Below are 20438 nucleotides of genomic sequence, written 5' to 3'. Positions count from 1 at the left end.
ATGAGATTCTGCTAATAACATCACGTTAAGTTGTTGGTATTAAGTCGTAGGAGTGTGTGTGCATTTGGCCATTTCTTGCACAAATAGATATTTGCTAGTACACACACCTGATTCTTGTTGCAGCTGAATCACAGAAATTACTTGTAGAGTATCAGCTTTTTGATTTGCCACCTCAAAAGCAACTTCAGCTGCCTCAATCATGTAAACGAGGCCTTAAGAGTGGCCTGAATTGGGGGGTTAAGAATGTGACAAGAGCCATGCTATACCAGGCAAAAATCCCACCCTGTCCTGCATCCTATTTTTATGGTGACCAGATGCTTACAGAAAGTCCACCAGTAGGATTTGGGGGCAACAACACATTCCCCTTTTGTGACTCCCTTAATAAGGGTGGCTTTCATTCTGTCTGATGTAAAGATTTAAGCATCCTATGTCTGGGCAATGGAAGGACAGTTTTTGAAATGAGGAAACGCCCCCCAAATGAAGCAAAATTTACTTTTGGGTGCAGGGAACTATAAAAGACTTGGGGTGATATTGCTTTCTGAAGATTATTCACTAATGCTTCCTCTGTGTGCATTCTGCTTTTAGCTGAGATAACAAAAGACTCAGGTAAGCATATTTGTCTACAGCTTTCTTCCCCCCACCCCCAATTGAACTAATGGTTTCCATGCTGTGTCAATGACTGTGTTGTTTGCACGTAATGCTAAGCCAAACTTTGGCTTGCTACTATCATGCTGGCTCCCAGGGATGAGATTACAGCTACTTTGCTCCTCCCCAGCCATTGTAGCTTGGTGTGGCATAGCAGCTAAGCCAAGGTGTTTGGCTTAATGTGTTGTCCAAACCCAGCACTGTGGTTAAGCGTTCTTCTCCTTAACCACAGTCTGTAGCCAATGTGCTGAGCTTCTCAGAAGATAATAAGCAAGACAAACAGAAGAGACCCAGTGTCAGTATTCTTCGTAGGTTGGGAAAGGAGTTGAAAGGAAAGGGAAGAAGCAGAATCATGTGGGATCACAACATATATTAAGGTTCCCGCAGGGTGAGAGGTCAGCTCGCACAATACACATTGGAAGTCAACACAAGAAGGTGTCATACAGCTTTCCTCATTGATCTGGCTAGCAAGTAGGAGGGCACTTCAGGTGAATGGAAGTAAACTAAAGGGAACGGTAGGCTTTTACATTTTTTGCTATATATATTTTGGGGAGAGGGAGAGAGAGGTGCTGGAGGTTGATGCTACATTTGAAGAAGAGATGGGTCATTCAGTCCATCAAACTAATACTAATTTTAACTTCGGCCACCTGCAAGCCAAGCCCTGCTTTATGTGAATGCTCTTCAGGGGGATAAATGGCATTAAAGTTCACTGTGCTGCAGGCCAACATTTGCTGCATCCCACTCCATTTAAAAGAACATCCCTTTAACTGGCACCCATATTCATATTGGAGGATTTGCTTCCCCATCTCAAGGTGGCAACACTGCACCAATGCAACGTACCCAGTGGTAGGAGGTGCTTTATCCCCAAGTGCCACCCTTATCCCCTTGGCCCTGCTGGATCTGACAAGCTGAAGATTGTTGTGCTATCCCCCATTCTCCCAGTTGCCTGTTTATCTCCCTTTTTCTCTGCACGCCCATATTCGCAGCTGGGCTGGTAACTGGTGAATGAACAGGGAGTAAAACAATATGAATAAGCAGGTAGCTCTTGCAATGGCGGGAGAGGGGAATATAAGAAGTAGGGAAGCCTATGGATCTGTCTGAGACCACTGTTTTTGAGTTTGTTCATAGATGACCTAGAGCAGGGGTAGGCAACCTAAGGCCCGTGGGCCAGATGTGGCCCAATCGCCCTCTCAGTCCGACCCACGGATGGTCCAGGAATCAGCTTGTTTTTACATGAGTAGAATGTGTCCTTTTATTTAAAATGCCTCTTTGGTTATTTGTGGGGCATAGGAATTCGTTCATTCCCCCCCCCCAAAAAAAAATTGTCCGGCCCACCACATGGTCTGAGGGACAGTGGACCGGCCCACAGCTGAAAAGGTTGCTGACCCCTGACCTAGAGTTAGGGTTGAGCTCACCAAGGGTCTAAATTACACCTAATAATTCAGGGGGATAAAAACAAAAAGGATATTGTGACAAATATCTTCAGAGTGGGGCATGGCCAATAAAGTGATGCCTATTTGGGGGCCTTGTATATGCGCTGATAGAATCAGAGCTGGCAGTGAGTGACCAGGAAAAGTATATTCAGAGTATGGTGGATATGTCAATGAAAAAGCTGGCCCAATGTGTGGTTGCTGTGGAAAAAAAGGCAAATTTCTTCCTAGGAGACCAACTAAGTTAGTTCTTGGTATGAGCTTTCGTGTGCATGCACACTTCTTCAGATACACTGAAACAGAAGTTGCCAGATCCTTCTATATAGTGAGAAGGTGGGGAGGGGTGTTACTGAGAAGGGTGGTGGGAATGGGAGATAGGCAGATAGCTGAGAGAGCCTCTTGACGACTCTTAACGACTGTAATAGGTCTTACAGGAAAAGGCAAGGGGTGGGAAGGTGAGAAATGGTATAGTTATGTATAGTGAGATAAGAATCCAATGTCTTTGTTCAGCCCAGGTCTTTTCATGGTTTTAAGTTTGGTAATGAGTTGTAATTCAGCAGCTTCTCTTTCCAGTCTATTTCTGAAATTCCTTTGTAGTAAAACAGCTACTTTGAGATCTTGTATAGAATGTCCTGGGAGATTGAAGTGTTCTCCTACTGGTTTCTCTGTTCTGTGATTCTTGATGTCAGATTTATGTCCGTTTATTCTTTGGCGTAAGGTTTGGCCTGTTTGTCCAATATAGAGAGCTGAAGGACACTGTTGGCATTTGATGGCATACACAATGTTAGACGATGAGCAATTAAATAGTCCTGAGATGGTATGTGTGATGTTGTTGGGGCCAGTAATGGTGTTGTCCGGGTGTATGTGGCAGCAAAGTTGGCATCTGGGTTTATTGCAGGCTCTGGTGCCAGTGTCTGTGTTAAGTCTGGTTGTAGTATTATTGTGGGTTAGGAGTTGTTTAAGATTGGGTGGTTGTCTGTAGGCAATGAAAGGTCTTCCTCCCAGAGCTTGAGAAAGAGAACTGTCATTGTCCAGGAGAGGTTGTAGATCTCTGATGATGCGTTGTACTGTTTTAACTTGGGAGCTGTATGTGATGACTAGAGGTGTTCTGTTATTTTCTTTTTTGGGTCTGTCTTGCAGCAAGTTCTCTCTGGGTATCAGTCTGGCTCTGTTGATCTGTTGTCTAACTTCATCTGCTGGGTATTTTAGTTCGGAGAAGGTTTGCTGTAGATCCCTTAGGTGAGAGTCTCTGTCTGTAGAATTGGAACAGATGCGGCTGTAACGTAGTGCCTGGCTATATACAATGGACTGTTTGGTATGTTTGGGATGGTAGCTAGAGGCATGTAGATATGTTTGTCGGTCAGTTGGTTTGCGGTATAAGGTGGTGTCTATGCGCCCATCCTGTATTTTTATAGTAGTGTCCAAAAAATGTATTTCTTGCATAGATTGATTCATTGTAAGGTTGATTGTGGGGTGAAAATCATTAAATTTCTGGTGAAAGGTGTCCAGGGTCTGTTGACCATGTGTCCAGATGATAAAAATATCGTCAATGTATCGCAGGTACAAGAGAGGTTTGAGTGGGTACACACAACGATGGTTTACAAGCCATAAGGAACACCATATCAGATAAAACCACAGCGGACCTTGCCACCAAACTCTGCCAATTTGTCCTTACCCACAACAACTTCAAATTCGGTGATGACCTGTTTCTTCAGATCAGCGGCACAGCAATGGGCACCCGCATGGCCCCACAGTATGCCAACATCTTCATGGCAGATTTAGAACAACGTTTCCTGAACTCCTACCCACTCAAACCTCTCTTGTACCTGCGATACATTGACGATATTTTTATCATCTGGACACATGGTCAACAGACCCTGGACACCTTTCACCAGAAATTTAATGATTTTCACCCCACAATCAACCTTACAATGAATCAATCTATGCAAGAAATACATTTTTTGGACACTACTATAAAAATACAGGATGGGCGCATAGACACCACCTTATACCGCAAACCAACTGACCGACAAACATATCTACATGCCTCTAGCTACCATCCCAAACATACCAAACAGTCCATTGTATATAGCCAGGCACTACGTTACAGCCGCATCTGTTCCAATTCTACAGACAGAGACTCTCACCTAAGGGATCTACAGCAAACCTTCTCCGAACTAAAATACCCAGCAGATGAAGTTAGACAACAGATCAACAGAGCCAGACTGATACCCAGAGAGAACTTGCTGCAAGACAGACCCAAAAAAGAAAATAACAGAACACCTCTAGTCATCACATACAGCTCCCAAGTTAAAACAGTACAACGCATCATCAGAGATCTACAACCTCTCCTGGACAATGACAGTTCTCTTTCTCAAGCTCTGGGAGGAAGACCTTTCATTGCCTACAGACAACCACCCAATCTTAAACAACTCCTAACCCACAATAATACTACAACCAGACTTAACACAGACACTGGCACCAGAGCCTGCAATAAACCCAGATGCCAACTTTGCTGCCACATACACCCGGACAACACCATTACTGGCCCCAACAACATCACACATACCATCTCGGGACTATTTAATTGCTCATCGTCTAACATTGTGTATGCCATCAAATGCCAACAGTGTCCTTCAGCTCTCTATATTGGACAAACAGGCCAAACCTTACGCCAAAGAATAAACGGACATAAATCTGACATCAAGAATCACAGAACAGAGAAACCAGTAGGAGAACACTTCAATCTCCCAGGACATTCTATACAAGATCTCAAAGTAGCTGTTTTACTACAAAGGAATTTCAGAAATAGACTGGAAAGAGAAGCTGCTGAATTACAACTCATTACCAAACTTAAAACCATGAAAAGACCTGGGCTGAACAAAGACATTGGATTCTTATCTCACTATACATAACTATACCATTTCTCACCTTCCCACCTCTTGCCTTTTCCTGTAAGACCTATTACAGTCGTTAAGAGTCGTCAAGAGGCTCTCTCAGCTATCTGCCTATCTCCCATTCCCACCACCCTTCTCAGTAACACCCCTCCCCACCTTCTCACTATATAGAAGGATCTGGCAACTTCTGTTTCAGTGTATCTGAAGAAGTGTGCATGCACACGAAAGCTCATACCAAGAACTAACTTAGTTGGTCTTTAAGGTGCTACTGGAAGGAATTTTTTTATTTTGACTATGGCAGACCAACACGGCTACCTATCTACTACTTCTTCCTAGGAAGCAGCAGACAAGGGATCTGAAATAAGTTGTGGGGCCCTGATGGAGATGCGTTTGTGAAGAAAGTAGAGAGAGAGGAATTGTTCTCCCTCTCCCCAAATAACAACCCATGGTCATCAAATGAAGCTGACTGGTGCAGACAGTCGCAATAGCTAGTAGGAAGTGCTTCACATGGCGCAGAGTTGAAACCATGTCATTTGATCTCATACGCTTGGGTGATGGTCAGCAACTCGGATGGATTTTATAAAGGGATTAGACAAATCCATGGAGTGTAAAGCCATCAATGTCTGTTGGTCATGATGACTGTGTCCTCCCTCTAATATCAGAGGTTATTTGCCTCCAGATGCCAAGTTGCTGGGGAACAGCAGTAAAAGAGAGAGATTATGTTTTGCTTTGGGGTAGGCTTCTGGCTGGCCTATGTGGGTACCAGGTTTGCTGGGCTAGATAGGGTTTGGTTCAAACAAGCAGGACTCTCCTTATGTTCTTACCTGTTGCTTTCTCATTTATGCAGGTGATAGTGATACCGGACGAGGTAAGGCATTCTCCTTAGACAACTTTTTTGCCTGTACAATGTGTGTCTTTGTCGTCGCTATGGAACATTGCATTTCATTTAAGGTGTCAAAATGGCATCTCTTGTGAACGTTCCGATTCCAGGGCTTATTTGACTGTTGCAGCTTTCTACTTTCTGTAGGAACTCATTACTGCAAGTGTTAGGACATCCCATTTTATCCCCACATCAACCATTTGAGGTTGGTTAGTTTACAATAGTGGCACACTGAGCATCACCCAGTAAGTTTCATGACAGAGCAGGGATTTGAACCCAGGTCTCCCGCATCAAAACCGCAATACCTGACCCACTATATCAGCCTCCCCAATCTGTTGCCCTCTGAGTATTTTGGACTACAGTTCCCATCAGCCTCAGCCAGCACAGCGGTGTATCCCAAACATCTAAGAGGGCACCAGGTTGTGGAAGGCTGCCCTAGACCACACTGGCTTGATTTGGCAATAGAAGTCCTCTTTACATTTTCTGGCTCATTTTAGTCTTATTGAAGTTCTTAACTCAGCTCTAGAGAGAACGGTATCAGTTGGGCAATTACTTTGGTATGGCCCTGCAGTATATATTGTGTAAGCCAGGGGTAGTCATCCTTTTTATACCTACCGCCCACTAATGCATCTTTCTTGGTGGCAAAATTTCCTTACCGCCCACCAGTTCTTGATGGAAGGAGGATTCAGTTTGTGCCATAGAACCCCCTACCGCCCACCTAGAATCCTGAAAAGCCCACTAGTGGGAGGTAGGGACCAGGTTGACAACTCCTGGTGTAAGCAGTCAGGTTTCTCCACCCATTCTGGGTACGTCCTTCATATCCATCCTGTAGTGAAGATAGGAAGGTTCCCGCCCCCCCCCCTTTTTTTTGCAATCCCATCCAGACTTCAGGAACCCTGAGCAAATGGGAGCAATACAATGGGTTGTTATCCAGCGCTGCGGACCGTTCCAAGCCTTTACTCTGTCAAGATGTAAGGCAAGGCACACATCCCTCTCACAGGCTGGATGCTCAGCCGTTTCTGCCAGTGTGGTGTAGTGGTTAAGAGCGGTAGTCTCGTAATCTGGGGAACCGGGTTCGCGTCTCTGCTCCTCCACATGCAGCTGCTGGGTGACCTTGGGCCAGTCACACTTCTTTGAAGTCTCTCAGCCCCACTCACCTCACAGAGTGTTTGTTGTGGGGGAGGAAGGGAAAGGAGAATGTTAGCCGCTTTGAGACTCCTTTGGGTAGTGATAAAGCGGGATATCAAATCCAAACTACTACTACTACTACTCTTCTTCTTCTTCTTCTTCTTCTTCTTCTTCTTCTTCTTCTTCTTCTTCTTCTTCTTCTTCTTCTTCTTCTTCTCCCTGATTCTCTATTTCAAGGCACCACCGAAACTGTTCGACCTTCTGTCTCACAGCAGGGGAATTCATAGGCACAACTCTTTTGACGCGTGCTATTCCGATAATAGTATCTGCAACATCACTTTGTGTATTCTGATATGCGCATCATCATATCAGTCCCCTTTATTTGCAATGCCAGCAAGAAATTGCTAACTCCCACCAGTACACACTCTCTCTCTCTCTCTCTCTCTCTCTCTCTCTCTCTGTGTGTGTGTGTGTGTGTGTGCATGAAGGAGTCTATAAACAAGGCAGGATAGTTCACTGCCTCCTGTTTTTTAAACCAGACTGCATGACAGCGATGGGTTGCTGTTGGTTTTGGCCTGGCCTGGCCTGTACTGACTGCTAATATCAATGCAGCCTTTTCAACCAAAATATCCAAACGGAACCCACCTGGTTGTGCATTTCTCTGTTCCCACACTCCACCCCAGCAATGTGGTCTGCGGCTGAGTAACGTTACAGAGGAAGCAACAGGCAATGTGTCCGTTGGCTGCATTGGTTGTTATCATGTCATTCACCTCCAGGGTGGAGGGAGCTTCCAAGAGCGTCTTCCGCCCGCCTTGCCAGCTCAGTTTAAAAACAGTGAGCTCCAGGGCCAGTTACAAGAAATGAACATGAGTGCATCTGATCACCTCCATGTCAGATAACGTTAGTCACTTTTACATCAAGGGTGCTTCTAGTGACTCAAAAGTTTCATTTCCACACTCCCTGCATTTGGCAGGAGTGAGGTGGACGAAATTGGCCTGAACAGAGGGGAAATAAAGAGCCATCTGCATGGTTAGCTTGGCAAGCAAGACTCTCTCCGCAAAGCAAAGTAGCCTCACAAAAGTTGTGTTTCTTTTAGGCTGCAACGAGCTGGAAGATTGAGGGGAGGCGCAAACAGGCTAGCAATTTATTTCAGTGGGCTGGTAAATTTTGTAGATTTAATTGCAATGTTGGGGAGTTACTTTGGCGCAGTTTCTTACCTAATTGTACAGGTAGTCGGTTGGTCTTTCCAGCCTTTCAGGATCCATCCTTGTATTGAAAAGTCTGTTGCTGTCTTTTGGGCAGCGTTAAACTCTTTATTGTATAACAACAGGCGCTCAGGTGTATTATTCTTTCTGGGTGAACTCACAAAGTAGATTTCAGGCACAGCTGATATTTGGAGAGCTGAGAATGTCTCTTCCTCATAGGAGGGACGAATAAAACAAAATCCACAGTCTTCACAGGTGTATGATGTTGGCTTATGGTTGCAGCCCTTTATATTGTGTCCATTTCCAGAGCATGGGGCAATACCTCTGCTCCCCACCCCGCCATGCTGTTCACATACTTGTGCTAGCTTTGGCATCCTGCCTGGAGAATATAAAGCTGAATATTATTTCTGCCATCTGTCAATCAATACTGGAATATTTCCTACTGAGGAAGTTTCCACCCATGCCAAAGTCATACATGTGTGGAGGGGATATACAGAAAACTTGCACTTGCGTCCAAGTTTACATTTTCTGAACCAGCCTGCTGTTCTCACCAGTCCTTATGTAGAGACCTCAAATAAGAAATTTACCAGTTTGTTCAATTTTTCACTTTCAGTCCAGGGTAAAAACATTTTGCCCTCTTAACACACAATCACAAAATTGTATCTTCACACCTTCTTAATTTCAGACTGGTATGTATTGGTAATGGCATATTTAAGAAAGCTCTCACCTTTTTGGATGTGGGGTTAATTAAGTAAGATGTATTTGTCATTTTCTTAATAGACACATGTTCTTAAATCCTTACTAGACACATGTTCTTTGGGTTCGCAAGCACCCAAAATTATATATGTGTTTGTTTATATTCCACCTTTTATCCCAGGAGCTCAGGTTTCATACATGGTTCTCTCCCTCCTCATATTATGCTTACAACACCCCTTTGAGGTAGGTTAGGCTAAGAGACAGTGACTGGCCCCAAGTCATTCAGTGAGCTTCATGGCCAAGTGGGAATTTGAACCCTGGTCTCCGAGGTCCTAGTCAAACACAACACTGACTCCACAAATATGATATGCTGCATAAATCCGTGTGTGTGTGTGTGTGTGTGTGTGAGTGAGTGAGAGAGAGAGAAAGAGAGAGAACTCTCATCTTTTTGTGACCAAGATAAGCTCTTATGTGTAAAGAGCATTTTCACAGTGGTGGAGAGAAAGAATAGAGAGAGCGCCGATATACCTGGACAGGAAATTATGGGTTGCAGTTGGATTCTCCACATCAAATATCCCTTACTCGTTCATGTCAGACTCTCCTGCATCTAACAGGGAATGTGGAGCCTCACCTTTAGGGGTTGGGGAGAACGAGAGAGAATAGGTGGGTAGCGTGATTTGCCTTTGGTGCTGCAGGCTGCTGTAATGAGAGAGAGAGAGAGGGAGAGAGAGAGCGCTATGGGCAAGCTGCTTCCTTTTCCTGGCCTTGTGGTAACTTCATCTGGGGTTGGCCAGTTAGTGGGAAGGACGGTTGAGAAGGTAAGGACCTACAGTGGCACTTCCGGGGGATGCATCTGGTAAGGAGATGTTGGTCTTTGGGGTTTGCACCTTCCCTCTTTGACACATCTGACTCAGAGCTGGAGCTTTTTCCACTGCAAGCGTTAACCACAGCCAGGAAGCAGAACGGTGAGCCTTCAACTGCTTTCTTCAGATTCCCCCATTGCTTTCTGCCTGCTGTCATTTCTCAATCCTCTTTCCAGTACGGGAGTTGCTAGGACAAAGGTACAAACTCAGCAGCTCTCAAGGACACAAACAGCCAAGGCTGCAGCTCATTTGTAAACCTGTTGCATATTTCAAAGAATGGGAGAAAATGCTCAGTGTGTGACTGCTCTGCCTGCTGTGAGCTAACAACAGAATTGCCTAGGGCCTGCCCCCCTACTTTTCAGAGAACGTGTAGGAAAGCAGGGCTGCAAAATGCTTTAAGTATGCACAAAACAGCCTTCCATTGTTGTGTGTCAGCATGTAATTTTGACTTGCCTGGAATCTAAATTCGCTGTACAAGAATTCTCTTTGGAGAGATGAACTCACAGCCAGTTCACACTTCCAAATTCCAGCAGCTCATTGGACTGCATCAGACCAAACCATACATCTAACTTTTTCTCTACTGGGGGGGAAAGTGTCACACTCTTGATGGTTGCTTTCCCTTTACTCCTTGAAATCTGTCCAGCTTCCCCCCCCCCCTTTGACTCATCTAACATTCTTTTGGATTACTTAACGTGGACAGATTGCTTGACCTGGATTCAAACAGCCATGAAGTTTACTGGCTCAGTTACTCATCTCTCAGCCTATCCTATCACACAGGGTTGTTGTGAAGAGCTGAAGCAAAGAATAGCCACGTACTTGAAGAAAGTGCAGAATACAAGTGCAATCATAAATAAATGCATTGTCTTGAAAGTCTCTGTCCTACCATGTTGAGTTCCCTTGTCAAGTGTTGCTTTGTGCATGGATCAGTAGGCAATTAGCATCTAAGTTGGCCATGTAGGAATTTGTGTGCCCCTTGCGTATTTGCAGCTGCAGTTGAGACGGAACAGAAAACATGACATTTCAGGCAGTACAAAGGATGATGAGACATAGGTTAACACAGTGCTTTTTCCTGGGGGGACACAGGGGGACGCATACCCCTAAACATTTTGTGAATCTAGGTTTGGCCTCATTGAGGGGCAGTATTTCAAAATGAGTAGGAAAATGAGAGTACCCCTAAACATTTTTTTTAAAAAGAAAAAAAAGCACTGGGTTAACATGGCTCTGTGATCATGGCTTTATGCAGTTCAGGTTTCCAAGGTTAGCTTGAAATCTGAATTCCAGATCTGACGGGATACTTTATGCCAGGGATGGGGAACAAGGCATGGCTGGAAGCCTGGATCCTGAGCTCCCACACACTCCACCAGCCAGTATGATGGAGATTCCCACCCATCAGTTCCCTGATACCATCATGACATCAAGTGACTTTAACTTTTAAGGAAATAATCAGGAACTCCCAATTGTTTCCTTATGTCCTTTGAAATACCTGGTATTGCTGTTTCTAAAACAAATTTCTTTCTCTTTTTCCCTCCCTCCAGATGAGACACCCATCATAGCCGTAATGGTGGCATTATCTTCCTTGCTAGTCATAGTATTTATTATTATTGTCCTGTATATGTTAAGGTAAGTGATGCTTGGCAAACCTCCTGACTTCCTTTTGCTGGGCTCCTGTGGTTTGACATACTTCTCTTAGAGGTGCTGCACCTTGACCAGTTTTAATTCATTTCAAATAGAGAAGCATCATTAAAACAAAATAAAAATGGGCTCTAGTTGCTCCCAATCCCCGAGGCAATCTTTGCTGCAGGTGCAGGAGCAGTTGGATGGAAGGGGTAGTGGTTACCTGACCTCCTGTTTCTGGTGTTGCTTGCGCTTACTGGATTGGGGAGAAGGGAGATGCAGTGGGGAGGTCAGCGCTGTGCAAACTCGCCGATGGAGCCAATCCAGCACTCCTGCCAGTGCATTTGCACCAAACCAGCCTCCTCTCTCCCCCTCTTCACCCTCGTAAGCACATCTGTGCCGATAACAAGAGGTCAAGTAAGCACTGCTTCTCTTGCCCACAGGCAGCTCCTCTGGGGATGGTGTGTGGTACCTGCCCCTCAAGTTACACAGATTCCAGATTCCTCAGCTGATGCCTTCTCCCCTCACATTGGGTAATTGGCCTGATGCATAATGGCAGGTTGCCCAGCCATTACTTGTCTTCCTATCCAGGGTGGAAAGAACCTGAGGAGGGTTCATTGAGCAAAGAGGAGGATGAAGCAAAAAACTCTCGCTGCCTTCCTCATATTCTGCCTTGCGTCTTTCCCACCTGGGAAAGGGCAAAGGGAAGTAAGCAGGCTTGTGGGGCAGCAGCAACAGAACCTGCTCCAGCCAGATATTCAGTCCCCCTCTTTTCTTTTCCTGAGACAGGCCTGGACTAAGCAACACCCTCCCCCCTGCACCAGAGCAGCCATCTTTCTTGAGCCAGCGAGTTTGACCACAAACTTGACATGAGCCAACAGTGTGACGCGGCAGCTAAAAAAGCCAATGCAATTCTGGGCTGCATCAATAGGAGTATAGCATCTAGATCAAGGGAAGTAATAGTGCCACTGTATTCTGCTCTGGTCAGACCTCACCTGGAGTACTGTGTCCAGTTCTGGGCACCACAGTTCAAGAAGGACACTGACAAACTGGAAGATGTCCAGAGGAGGGCAACCAAAATGGTCAAAGGCCTGGAAACGATGCCTTATGAGGAACGGCTAAGGGAGCTGGGCATGTTTAGCCTGGAGAAGAGGAGGTTAAGGGGTGATATGATAGCCATGTTCAAATATATAAAAGGATGTCACATAGAGGAGGGAGAAAGGTTGTTTTCTGCTGCTCCAGAGAAGCGGACACGGAGCAATGGAGCCAAACTACAAGAAAGAAGATTCCACCTAAACATTAGGAAGAACTTCCTGACAGTAAGAGCTGTTTGACAGTGGAATTTGCTGCCAAGGAGTGTGGTGGAGTCTCCTACTTTGGAGGTCTTTAAGCAGAGGCTTGACAACCATATGTCAGGAGTGCTCTGATGGTGTTTCGTGCTTGGCAGGGGGTTGGACTCGATGGCCCTTGTGGTCTCTTCCAACTCTATGATTCTATGATTCTGCCTGCAAATCAGCCACAAGCTTGGCTATTTGGCTTGCATGTTTTGGCACCTGTGCTTCAGTTGGCTTCGGGGGCAGGTGAAAACAAGCTTGCTCCATCTTCCAAGTGACAGCACTTTAGATATTTGAAGATGGTGGTCATATTTCCTCTCAGGCTCCTCTTTACCAGGTTAAACCTACCCAACTCCCTCAACTGTTTCTCACAAGATTTGGTTTCCAGACCCTTGATCATCATGGTTGCCCTCCTCTGCACACCTTCCAGCTTGTCAATATCCTTCTTAAATTGTGGCACCCAGAACTGGACACAGTATTCCCGGTGTGGTCTGACCAAGGCAGAATCCAAGACCATCTGTTTGAAACAGAAGGTGATATGCAGTGTTGCATTTGAGACAGCAAACACTGTTTGGGTGTGGATGTGAGAGAAGGAAGGCAGCTTCTCGATCTGTAATTTCATCTCTGTTGTGATTTCCTACTGTGTACGAGTGGGCACTCTGACCTCTCAGCTTCTCCAGCTGTTGCTTCCCTCCCCCTTTCGTGATCATTTGTGGATACTGTCTCCTTGACTTGTTTCTGTCCCCTTTAGTTAAATGATTTTTATGAATTCATGGCAGGGGAGGCGATATAGTTGTGAGCTTTGAGCAGGAAGTCCTTGGTTCAAATCGCTTGCTAGGTGGCTTCACTCTCAGCACCCATCTCCTGTCTGTGGATGGTACTTAATTAGTACTTTCAAATGTTCAGAGTGCCTCACATACACGGATTTGTAATCATTAGAACAGCCCTAGCCCCCTGTGGTCCCCATATTGCAGATCTGAGACTGAGAGGGAGTGACTTGCCTAAGGCCACCTGGTGAGTTAATGTCAGAGGCAAGACTTGGACTGGGGGCTTCCTGATTTGTAGATCAGTGTTGCAGCTGTTACAGTAGCAGAGCATGCTTAGAATCATAGGATTATAGAGTTGGAAGGGACAACTCTAGTTTCATCTAATCCAACCCCCTGCAGTGCTTGTGTTGTGCAAAGTTCACTGGAGTGTTCCAGATGCTATATAGAAGCAAAGTGGTTCTGAAAATTTGGGTGTCCACACTGAGAGTGTCCCTCAAATTTGGGTGTCCCTCAAATGCAACCTTGTGAGTAGCCACACTTTCTGTGTCCATTCACATCAACCACCCTTTCAAGGTAAACAACTCCTGCTTCATCTTCTTATGCCAGGCATCGGGAGAGTGTCCTATTTAAGTCTCTGAAAAAGATCGCTTGTGCAGGTAGAAAGACCTGCTCCCAATAGCATATTAGATAACTCAGATATGAACCTGGCTCAGCTGATTTTCCATGTATTTTCATTGCTAGGTTCAAAAAATACAAGCAAGCCGGGAGCCATTCCAACTCCTTTCATTTGTCTAATGGACGGACAGATGACATGGGTAAGTCTGGGCTTTCTTCTCCCATAATTTAAGCTAGAACCACAGTGTGGCAGTCCTGGCAACCCTCTTTCTTCTGTGGGGTATGCCATATGAGAGGGATGTCATAGTCCTCACCGGAGGTCACCTCAACAGTGTGTCCAAGGGATGGATGGATCAGTTGCACAGCTGCCTTCTGATCTTACAACTGCATACCAGTGGTTGGATTGTGGGAACTCCCATATGCCGGTCCAGTTGACTTCCCCCCAGCACCAGAACATGGCCCGGCCATTCATCTCCCCCTCCTCCTAATGCTGGCCAGGGTTGCAGCACCCCAATTCCACCTAAATGTTGCGGATGCCAACACCATATAACACCGGTCTTGAAAGACCTACACTGGCTCCCAGTACATTTCTGAGCACAATTCAAAGTGTTGGTGCTGACCTTTAAACCCTAAATGGCCGCAGTCCTGAAGGAGCGTCTCCACCCCCATCGTTCTACCCACATTATTATTATTATTATTATTATTATTATTATTATTATTATTATTATTATTTTCCCTTCACATGAATGAAGAATTATGTCCTGGCTCTTCATCATGCCTCAGGTCATCTACCAGCTAGCTGCCCTATTTCTATGCAGTTAAACTAGGATGTGGCAGATTGTCGAGCTTTTGCTGCTAAAATAATCCACTGCAGAAAATGGCTCTGTTTTTTTTTTGGGGGGGGGATGCTGAGTTCTGTCTGATACAACTTGTTGAAGCAGCTGCATCTCCCTGTCTTCTCTTCTTATTCTTGTACCGGCTAGCGGCACAACGCCTCGGCAATGAGGCAAATGGAACGAGTGTCTCTGTGCCTGAGCAATTTCCACGGGGATGTTCAGAGCTCTCGGTTGTCCCAGGCGCAGCACTGCTACTTTCCCCCCACTTGGAGTGATTCATTTCCTTGGGAGTGGGCGGAAGTAAGGAAATTTAGTTGTGGAAGACAGAGAGATGGGGGGCTAACCTTTCCCCATCCCTATCTGTATGGCCACAACCTGGAGGGGTTTTGGATCATGCTAGAGTGTGATGCTAGAGTGTGATGGATTTCTGGGAACTAATGTTTTGTGTGTGTGTGGTTGTCTGTGCATGTAACCCAAGTTGTAGTCTCTTGAGTGCCCTTGCCTAGTGCATCAAAAACAAGCGGACTCCTCTTCTGTTGCAGAGCCCCAGAGCATGCCATTGCTTGCCAGATCTCCCAGCACCAACAGAAAGTACCCACCACTGCCTGTGGATAAACTGGAGGAGGAGATTAACCGGCGAATGGCAGATGACAACAAACTTTTCCGCGAAGAGTTCAATGTGAGTCCTTTGCTAGTTTGCTTTTCCTCCCTCTCAGCCCACCCCTTTTATACCTGCTGAGTTCTGGGGTTGGGCAGAAAAAGGAAAAGAAAAGGATTGTTTGCTGAAATTGAATGCCAGTTGTATGAAATCAAGCCCAGACCAGTCCAAGCTGCTGCTCCCTAGACCCCAGCTGTTAAGGAACTAACATTTCTCTGTTGAGCTCGAAAGCTAGCCATGTTTTGACGTAGTGAGAATAACTGCAGTCACCCCGTTGTTTACCGGTGAAGGTTAACAGCTCCTGCTAAGCTGATTCTGAAAGCCATTTAGAAATGTGGCAGTGTGGGTTGTAGAATGTTGTTTGTTTTGATGCACAGAAGTGCTTAAGGTTACTGCTTGTACTGCAGAAGTCAAGAGTCGGATGGTGCACACAAAGCAGTGAAATGCCCTTCTCTACCTTGCTGAAAGACTTCCCTCCCCTGTACCAATTGTACAGGACAAACCTGAGTAATGCTTTTATGTTTCTGGCTTGCATTTGAAAATCTAAGAGGTGGCAGGAATGGGTGTTGCCTCGTGCTCAAATGTCTGAGGCTCAGTCCCTGGTTCTCTGCTATGCTCCGCCTCCCAATCAGATATTTCTAGATCAGCAGGGCTGTTAGCTTGCCCTTACTTGACCCTGCCCTTACTTGGGCCCTTCTCCAGGCTCCTTCACGCCCTCTTCCTGTTTTCCTGGAGAAAATCTGTTCCCTGCATTATTGATTCAAACCAGAGTAGCATTTGAGGGCCGACTGTGACTCCAGTAAGATTTCCACGTCATCGCCGCACTTCAATCACTGCTGGTTACATGCACAGCAAAGTGTAGCTATGGAAATGAGGAGATGCTGCTAATGCACGGTTATGAGTGAGGTCACGTTAAGAGGGCCCCTGCTTTTGGGGTCCATTGCAATCTTTGTCACTGGGAAAGTGCAAAAGAGGGGAAGGAAAGACACTGTGTGCAGTTATCAGACTTCCCCAACCTGTTGCTTTTAATTCCAACCTGGTAAGGCTGGATCAAAGTATGTTGTTGTTTAGTCATTTAGTCATATCCGACTCTTCGTGACCCCATGGACCAGAGCAGGCCAGGCACTCCTGTCTTCCACTGCCTCCCGCAGTTTGGTCAAACTCATGCTGGTAGCTTCGAGAACACTGTCCCACCATCTCATCCTCTGTTGTCCCTTCTCCTTGTGCCCTCCATCTTTCCCAACATCAGGGTCTTTTCCAGGGAGTCTTCTCTTCTCATAAGGTGGCCAAAGTCTTGGAGCCTCAGGTTCAGGATCTGTCCTTCCAGTGAGCACTCAGGGCTGATTTCCTTCAGAATGGAGAGGTTTGATCTTCTTGCAGTCCATGGGACTCTCCAGAGTCTCCTCCAGCACCATAATTCAAAAGCATCAATTCTTCGGCGATCAGCCTTCTTTATCTATACGGACCTTTGTCGGCAAGGTGATGTCTCTAAATAGTGATAGAAGTAACTACTTGGCTGGGATTGCTCGGTTCAGTGATGTGATTATAAATAAGTGCTTTTGGGCAGCCCTCTCAGCATAAAAATGTCCTATATCTTCCCCATTCTATTGTTGCCCCACCCTCTCCCAAAAAGAAACAAGAAAAACTTGCAAACCTGAAAAGTAATTTAGTTAGTGACTGCTGAGATGCTCTTGTGAATTTCTTGTCCGAACTAGGATTTGAACCTAGGTCTCCTTCCCCACTCCAAGAATCGCGTTACATCTTCAGTGCCTCCCAAGCTTCAAAGGAAATTTATAGATCAGGGGACAACACCCCACTGACACTCTGACCCCTGCACAACAATCCTTTGGGTGAAGATCTACTGGAGATCTGGACCTATTCACCTTTGCGGAGGCAGGGTTTTATTCTTCATAGTTTCATGTTCAGCTCATCTCCCCCTCCTCGCTTTTTGCTGCTCCAAACAGGTTTTTTCCTCTATCCAATTTTCACTTTCCTAATTCACTTGCTACTTGTTATTTGGAAATCTGCCTCTTTCAGAAGGTTGTACCGGGGCCAGTCCATAGCGATTTAGCTCATGCAATCTGAGGTTTTACTGAAGGGGACTTTGCTGCCATCTTGTGTGCCAAGATAGCATGAAGTAACTACTTGCTTCTCTTATTCTGTCTGCAAAGAGTTGATAGGATTAGCTAAAAGCCTGTAATGAAAGGGTGATTCCCCCATTCATTAACCCATTAAACACTTTATCTGTACTGTAATTGTAGGCAGTCTGCTCACATGAGGTGTCTCCATCACTACACTATAACCTGCCTCCTAAGGATAAGCAGCACATTTGATCCTCTATAGATAAAGTTAAATCACTCTTCATGGAGGTCTTGATGCTGGTCAAAAATTAACACATGGGACCATCAGACATTTTGTCCATTCCACCAATTACCAAGGAAACGGTGAATTTTTTAAAAAAATTGAATTTATATACCGCCTCATATCTGGAGGTCTCAGCATAGCTGTCAACGTTTCCCTTTTTTAAAGGGAAACTCCCTTATTCCAAATAGGATTCCTCTCAAGAAAAGGGAAAAGTTGACAGCTATGGGTCCCAGGGTGGTTCACAGAACAAAATCAAGATACAAAACCACAAAATACATAATAAAAATAAAAGCAACAACCCAATAGCACCCCCCAAAAAAAACACGTTTTAAAAGGGCATAGGATATAAATCAGATCAACTAGAGGCCTTGGTTAAAAAGGAACATTTTTGCCTGGCACCTAAAGGTGTATAATGAAGGTGCCAGGTGAACTTCCCTGGGGAGAGCATTCCACAGACGGGGAGCCACTGCAGAGCAGGCCCTGTTCTCGTGTTGCCACCCTCCGGACCTCTCGAGGAGGAAACACACAAAGGAGGGTCTCAGAAGATGATCTCAGGGTCTGGGTAGATTCATATGGAAAGAGGCGGTCCTTAAGGTATTGCAGTCCTGAGCCATTTCAGGCTTTATAGGTCAATACCTATAATTTGATATATTATATCAAATTTACCAAATATCAAGGCCCAAGGGGAAAATGGTATTTGCAGTGAAGTTTTTAAGAAGAAAAATACTGCTGGCTTCCAGTATTGTACCAGCTTTTTTATTATTTCAACCTAACAACTGACAGGAATCAAAATACAATTATCACCACCTGTTAAAGAGAGAGAGGGAGGGAGAATTTGAACCTCTCCTTATTACAAACAAATTAGCCTGATTAATATTGTAGCTAAACCTGAGGCCTGGACTATACGGAACAGCATTTTCAGGAGAAAACAAGCTGATTCAGAAATGAGTTCTCCACTCCGGGCAACTGTTTTGTGCCAAAACATGTAATATACAACTATGCATCTCTTAGCATAGGACGATTTGCACCTTTTGTAGATTTTAAAGTGGCCTTTGATGCCGTTCAGCACAAACTGTTATGTATCATGCTAAATAGCACTAATATGGCTCAACAATTACTCTATGGAGTACAGGCACTTTTTCCAACCTGGTTCACTGCAGATGTTTTGAACTGCAACCTCCATCAGCCCCAGCCAGCTCTATACGAACAACTACCTTGCTAGGTCAGTCCCAGGCAGTGCAAAGTTTTGTGTTGGCGTCCTTCCTTTTCAACTTTTTTTGCAAGAATGACATAGTCCAGGATTTGGGTGGGGACAAATTCTTTCCCTCTGAGTCTCCCTGTTATTGTGCCCTGACAGTGTGGTCCTGTTCTCCAATGTACAACAGGTCTTGGAAGGCTTGTAGCCAATTTAGAACTCTTGTCATAAGGCAAAAATAAAAATTATGAAGTAAAAAAGGGCAGCTTTTTAAAAAGGCCACAAAAAAATAAATGGCAAACGATGCAAGATGAGACAGAAGGCAAGTACAAAGTTAGAGCTCTGGGAGGGAGAGATATAAAAGTAGCCAAATCTGCAGCCCAGGCAACAATTGGTGAGGTATGCACATTCTGGTGAACTTCCAAGGGAAGAGGTTGCCACTTACGGTATTTGGAATTACTGCAGTTTGGTAGCATTGGCTGTTTATCACTGCCCATTTCAGAGGATCAGAATAAAAAGCCACAGAGGCTGTGTGTTGGGTGTGGATTGCTCCCTGTTGTTCAACAAAGGTACAGCATCTTCTTATTTCTACCCCATCCTCCCAGGCTCTCCCGGCGTGCCCTATCCAGGCCACCTGTGAAGCTGCCTCCAAGGAAGAAAACAAGGAGAAGAACAGATACGTAAACATCTTGCCTTGTAAGTATTGCCCAAGACGTTCTCGGGTGGTTGGCTACCATGGTGTTAAAGGGAATGATGCACACTGCCTGCGCCTTTGTAGCCAAACATTCTCTTTGAAAAAAGCCAGTCTAGTCATCTCTCACAAGGAAGAGCGAGAAAACCATCTGAGGGGAACAAAACCACAGACAGAGATCGATAACCCAAAGCCCATGGCATGCAGCTACTACTGCCACCCACATAAAGGGTCTGTGCAAAATAGGCTTGCTTCAAACTGAGGCTCAAGTGAGCCTGATGAGACCCAGCAGAGCCATATACAGCTCTTGCTTTGCCCTACACAGCTAACAGCTACCTGTACGTTGCAGTGTGACACAGAACGCTTCTTCTGCAGGTGGCCTTGTCTCCTGGTTTCATTGCAGTAAGCTCAAAAGAACCCAGGGGATCCAAATGCCGCCCCCACGTTTGTCTTGTTTATAGAGGTGCCTGTGCTTCCCAGTGGGTAGACACCCATAAAATGAGGGTGCTGAACTAGTAGTGCTTTAGCCTGATGGCAGTCAACCTTTCTCCATCTGTGTCTTTCGCTATGCCAAAAATGATGGAGCGGTTATTAGAGGGGAGGGAGGTTGCCTAGGAGAA

At 45.4% G+C, this 20438-nt stretch overlaps 1 protein-coding gene across 2 annotated transcripts in view; it reads left to right on the top strand.

The window, feature by feature from the left end:
• PTPRA (protein tyrosine phosphatase receptor type A) overlaps nucleotides 1-20438 on the top strand; it is a 137991-nt gene that overhangs the window by 94535 nt on the left and 23018 nt on the right. Inside the window, exons 5-10 of one of the 2 annotated variants that reach the window (XM_083458687.1) lie at nucleotides 586-606; nucleotides 5820-5840; nucleotides 11280-11364; nucleotides 14201-14274; nucleotides 15453-15589; nucleotides 19733-19823. In XM_083458687.1, coding sequence (XP_083314813.1) covers nucleotides 586-606; nucleotides 5820-5840; nucleotides 11280-11364; nucleotides 14201-14274; nucleotides 15453-15589; nucleotides 19733-19823 — 429 coding nt within the window. The remainder of the gene's footprint in view (nucleotides 1-585; nucleotides 607-5819; nucleotides 5841-11279; nucleotides 11365-14200; nucleotides 14275-15452; nucleotides 15590-19732; nucleotides 19824-20438) is intronic. The other variant, XM_083458688.1, reaches the window with a different exon arrangement.

The sequence above is a fragment of the Podarcis liolepis genome (genome assembly GCF_965112155.1).
Source record: "Podarcis liolepis genome assembly, chromosome: 9".
Lineage (NCBI taxonomy): Eukaryota > Metazoa > Chordata > Lepidosauria > Squamata > Lacertidae > Podarcis > Podarcis liolepis.
The sequence above is the reverse complement of the archived record's forward strand: the minus strand, read 5'-3'. Positions and strand labels throughout refer to the sequence as shown.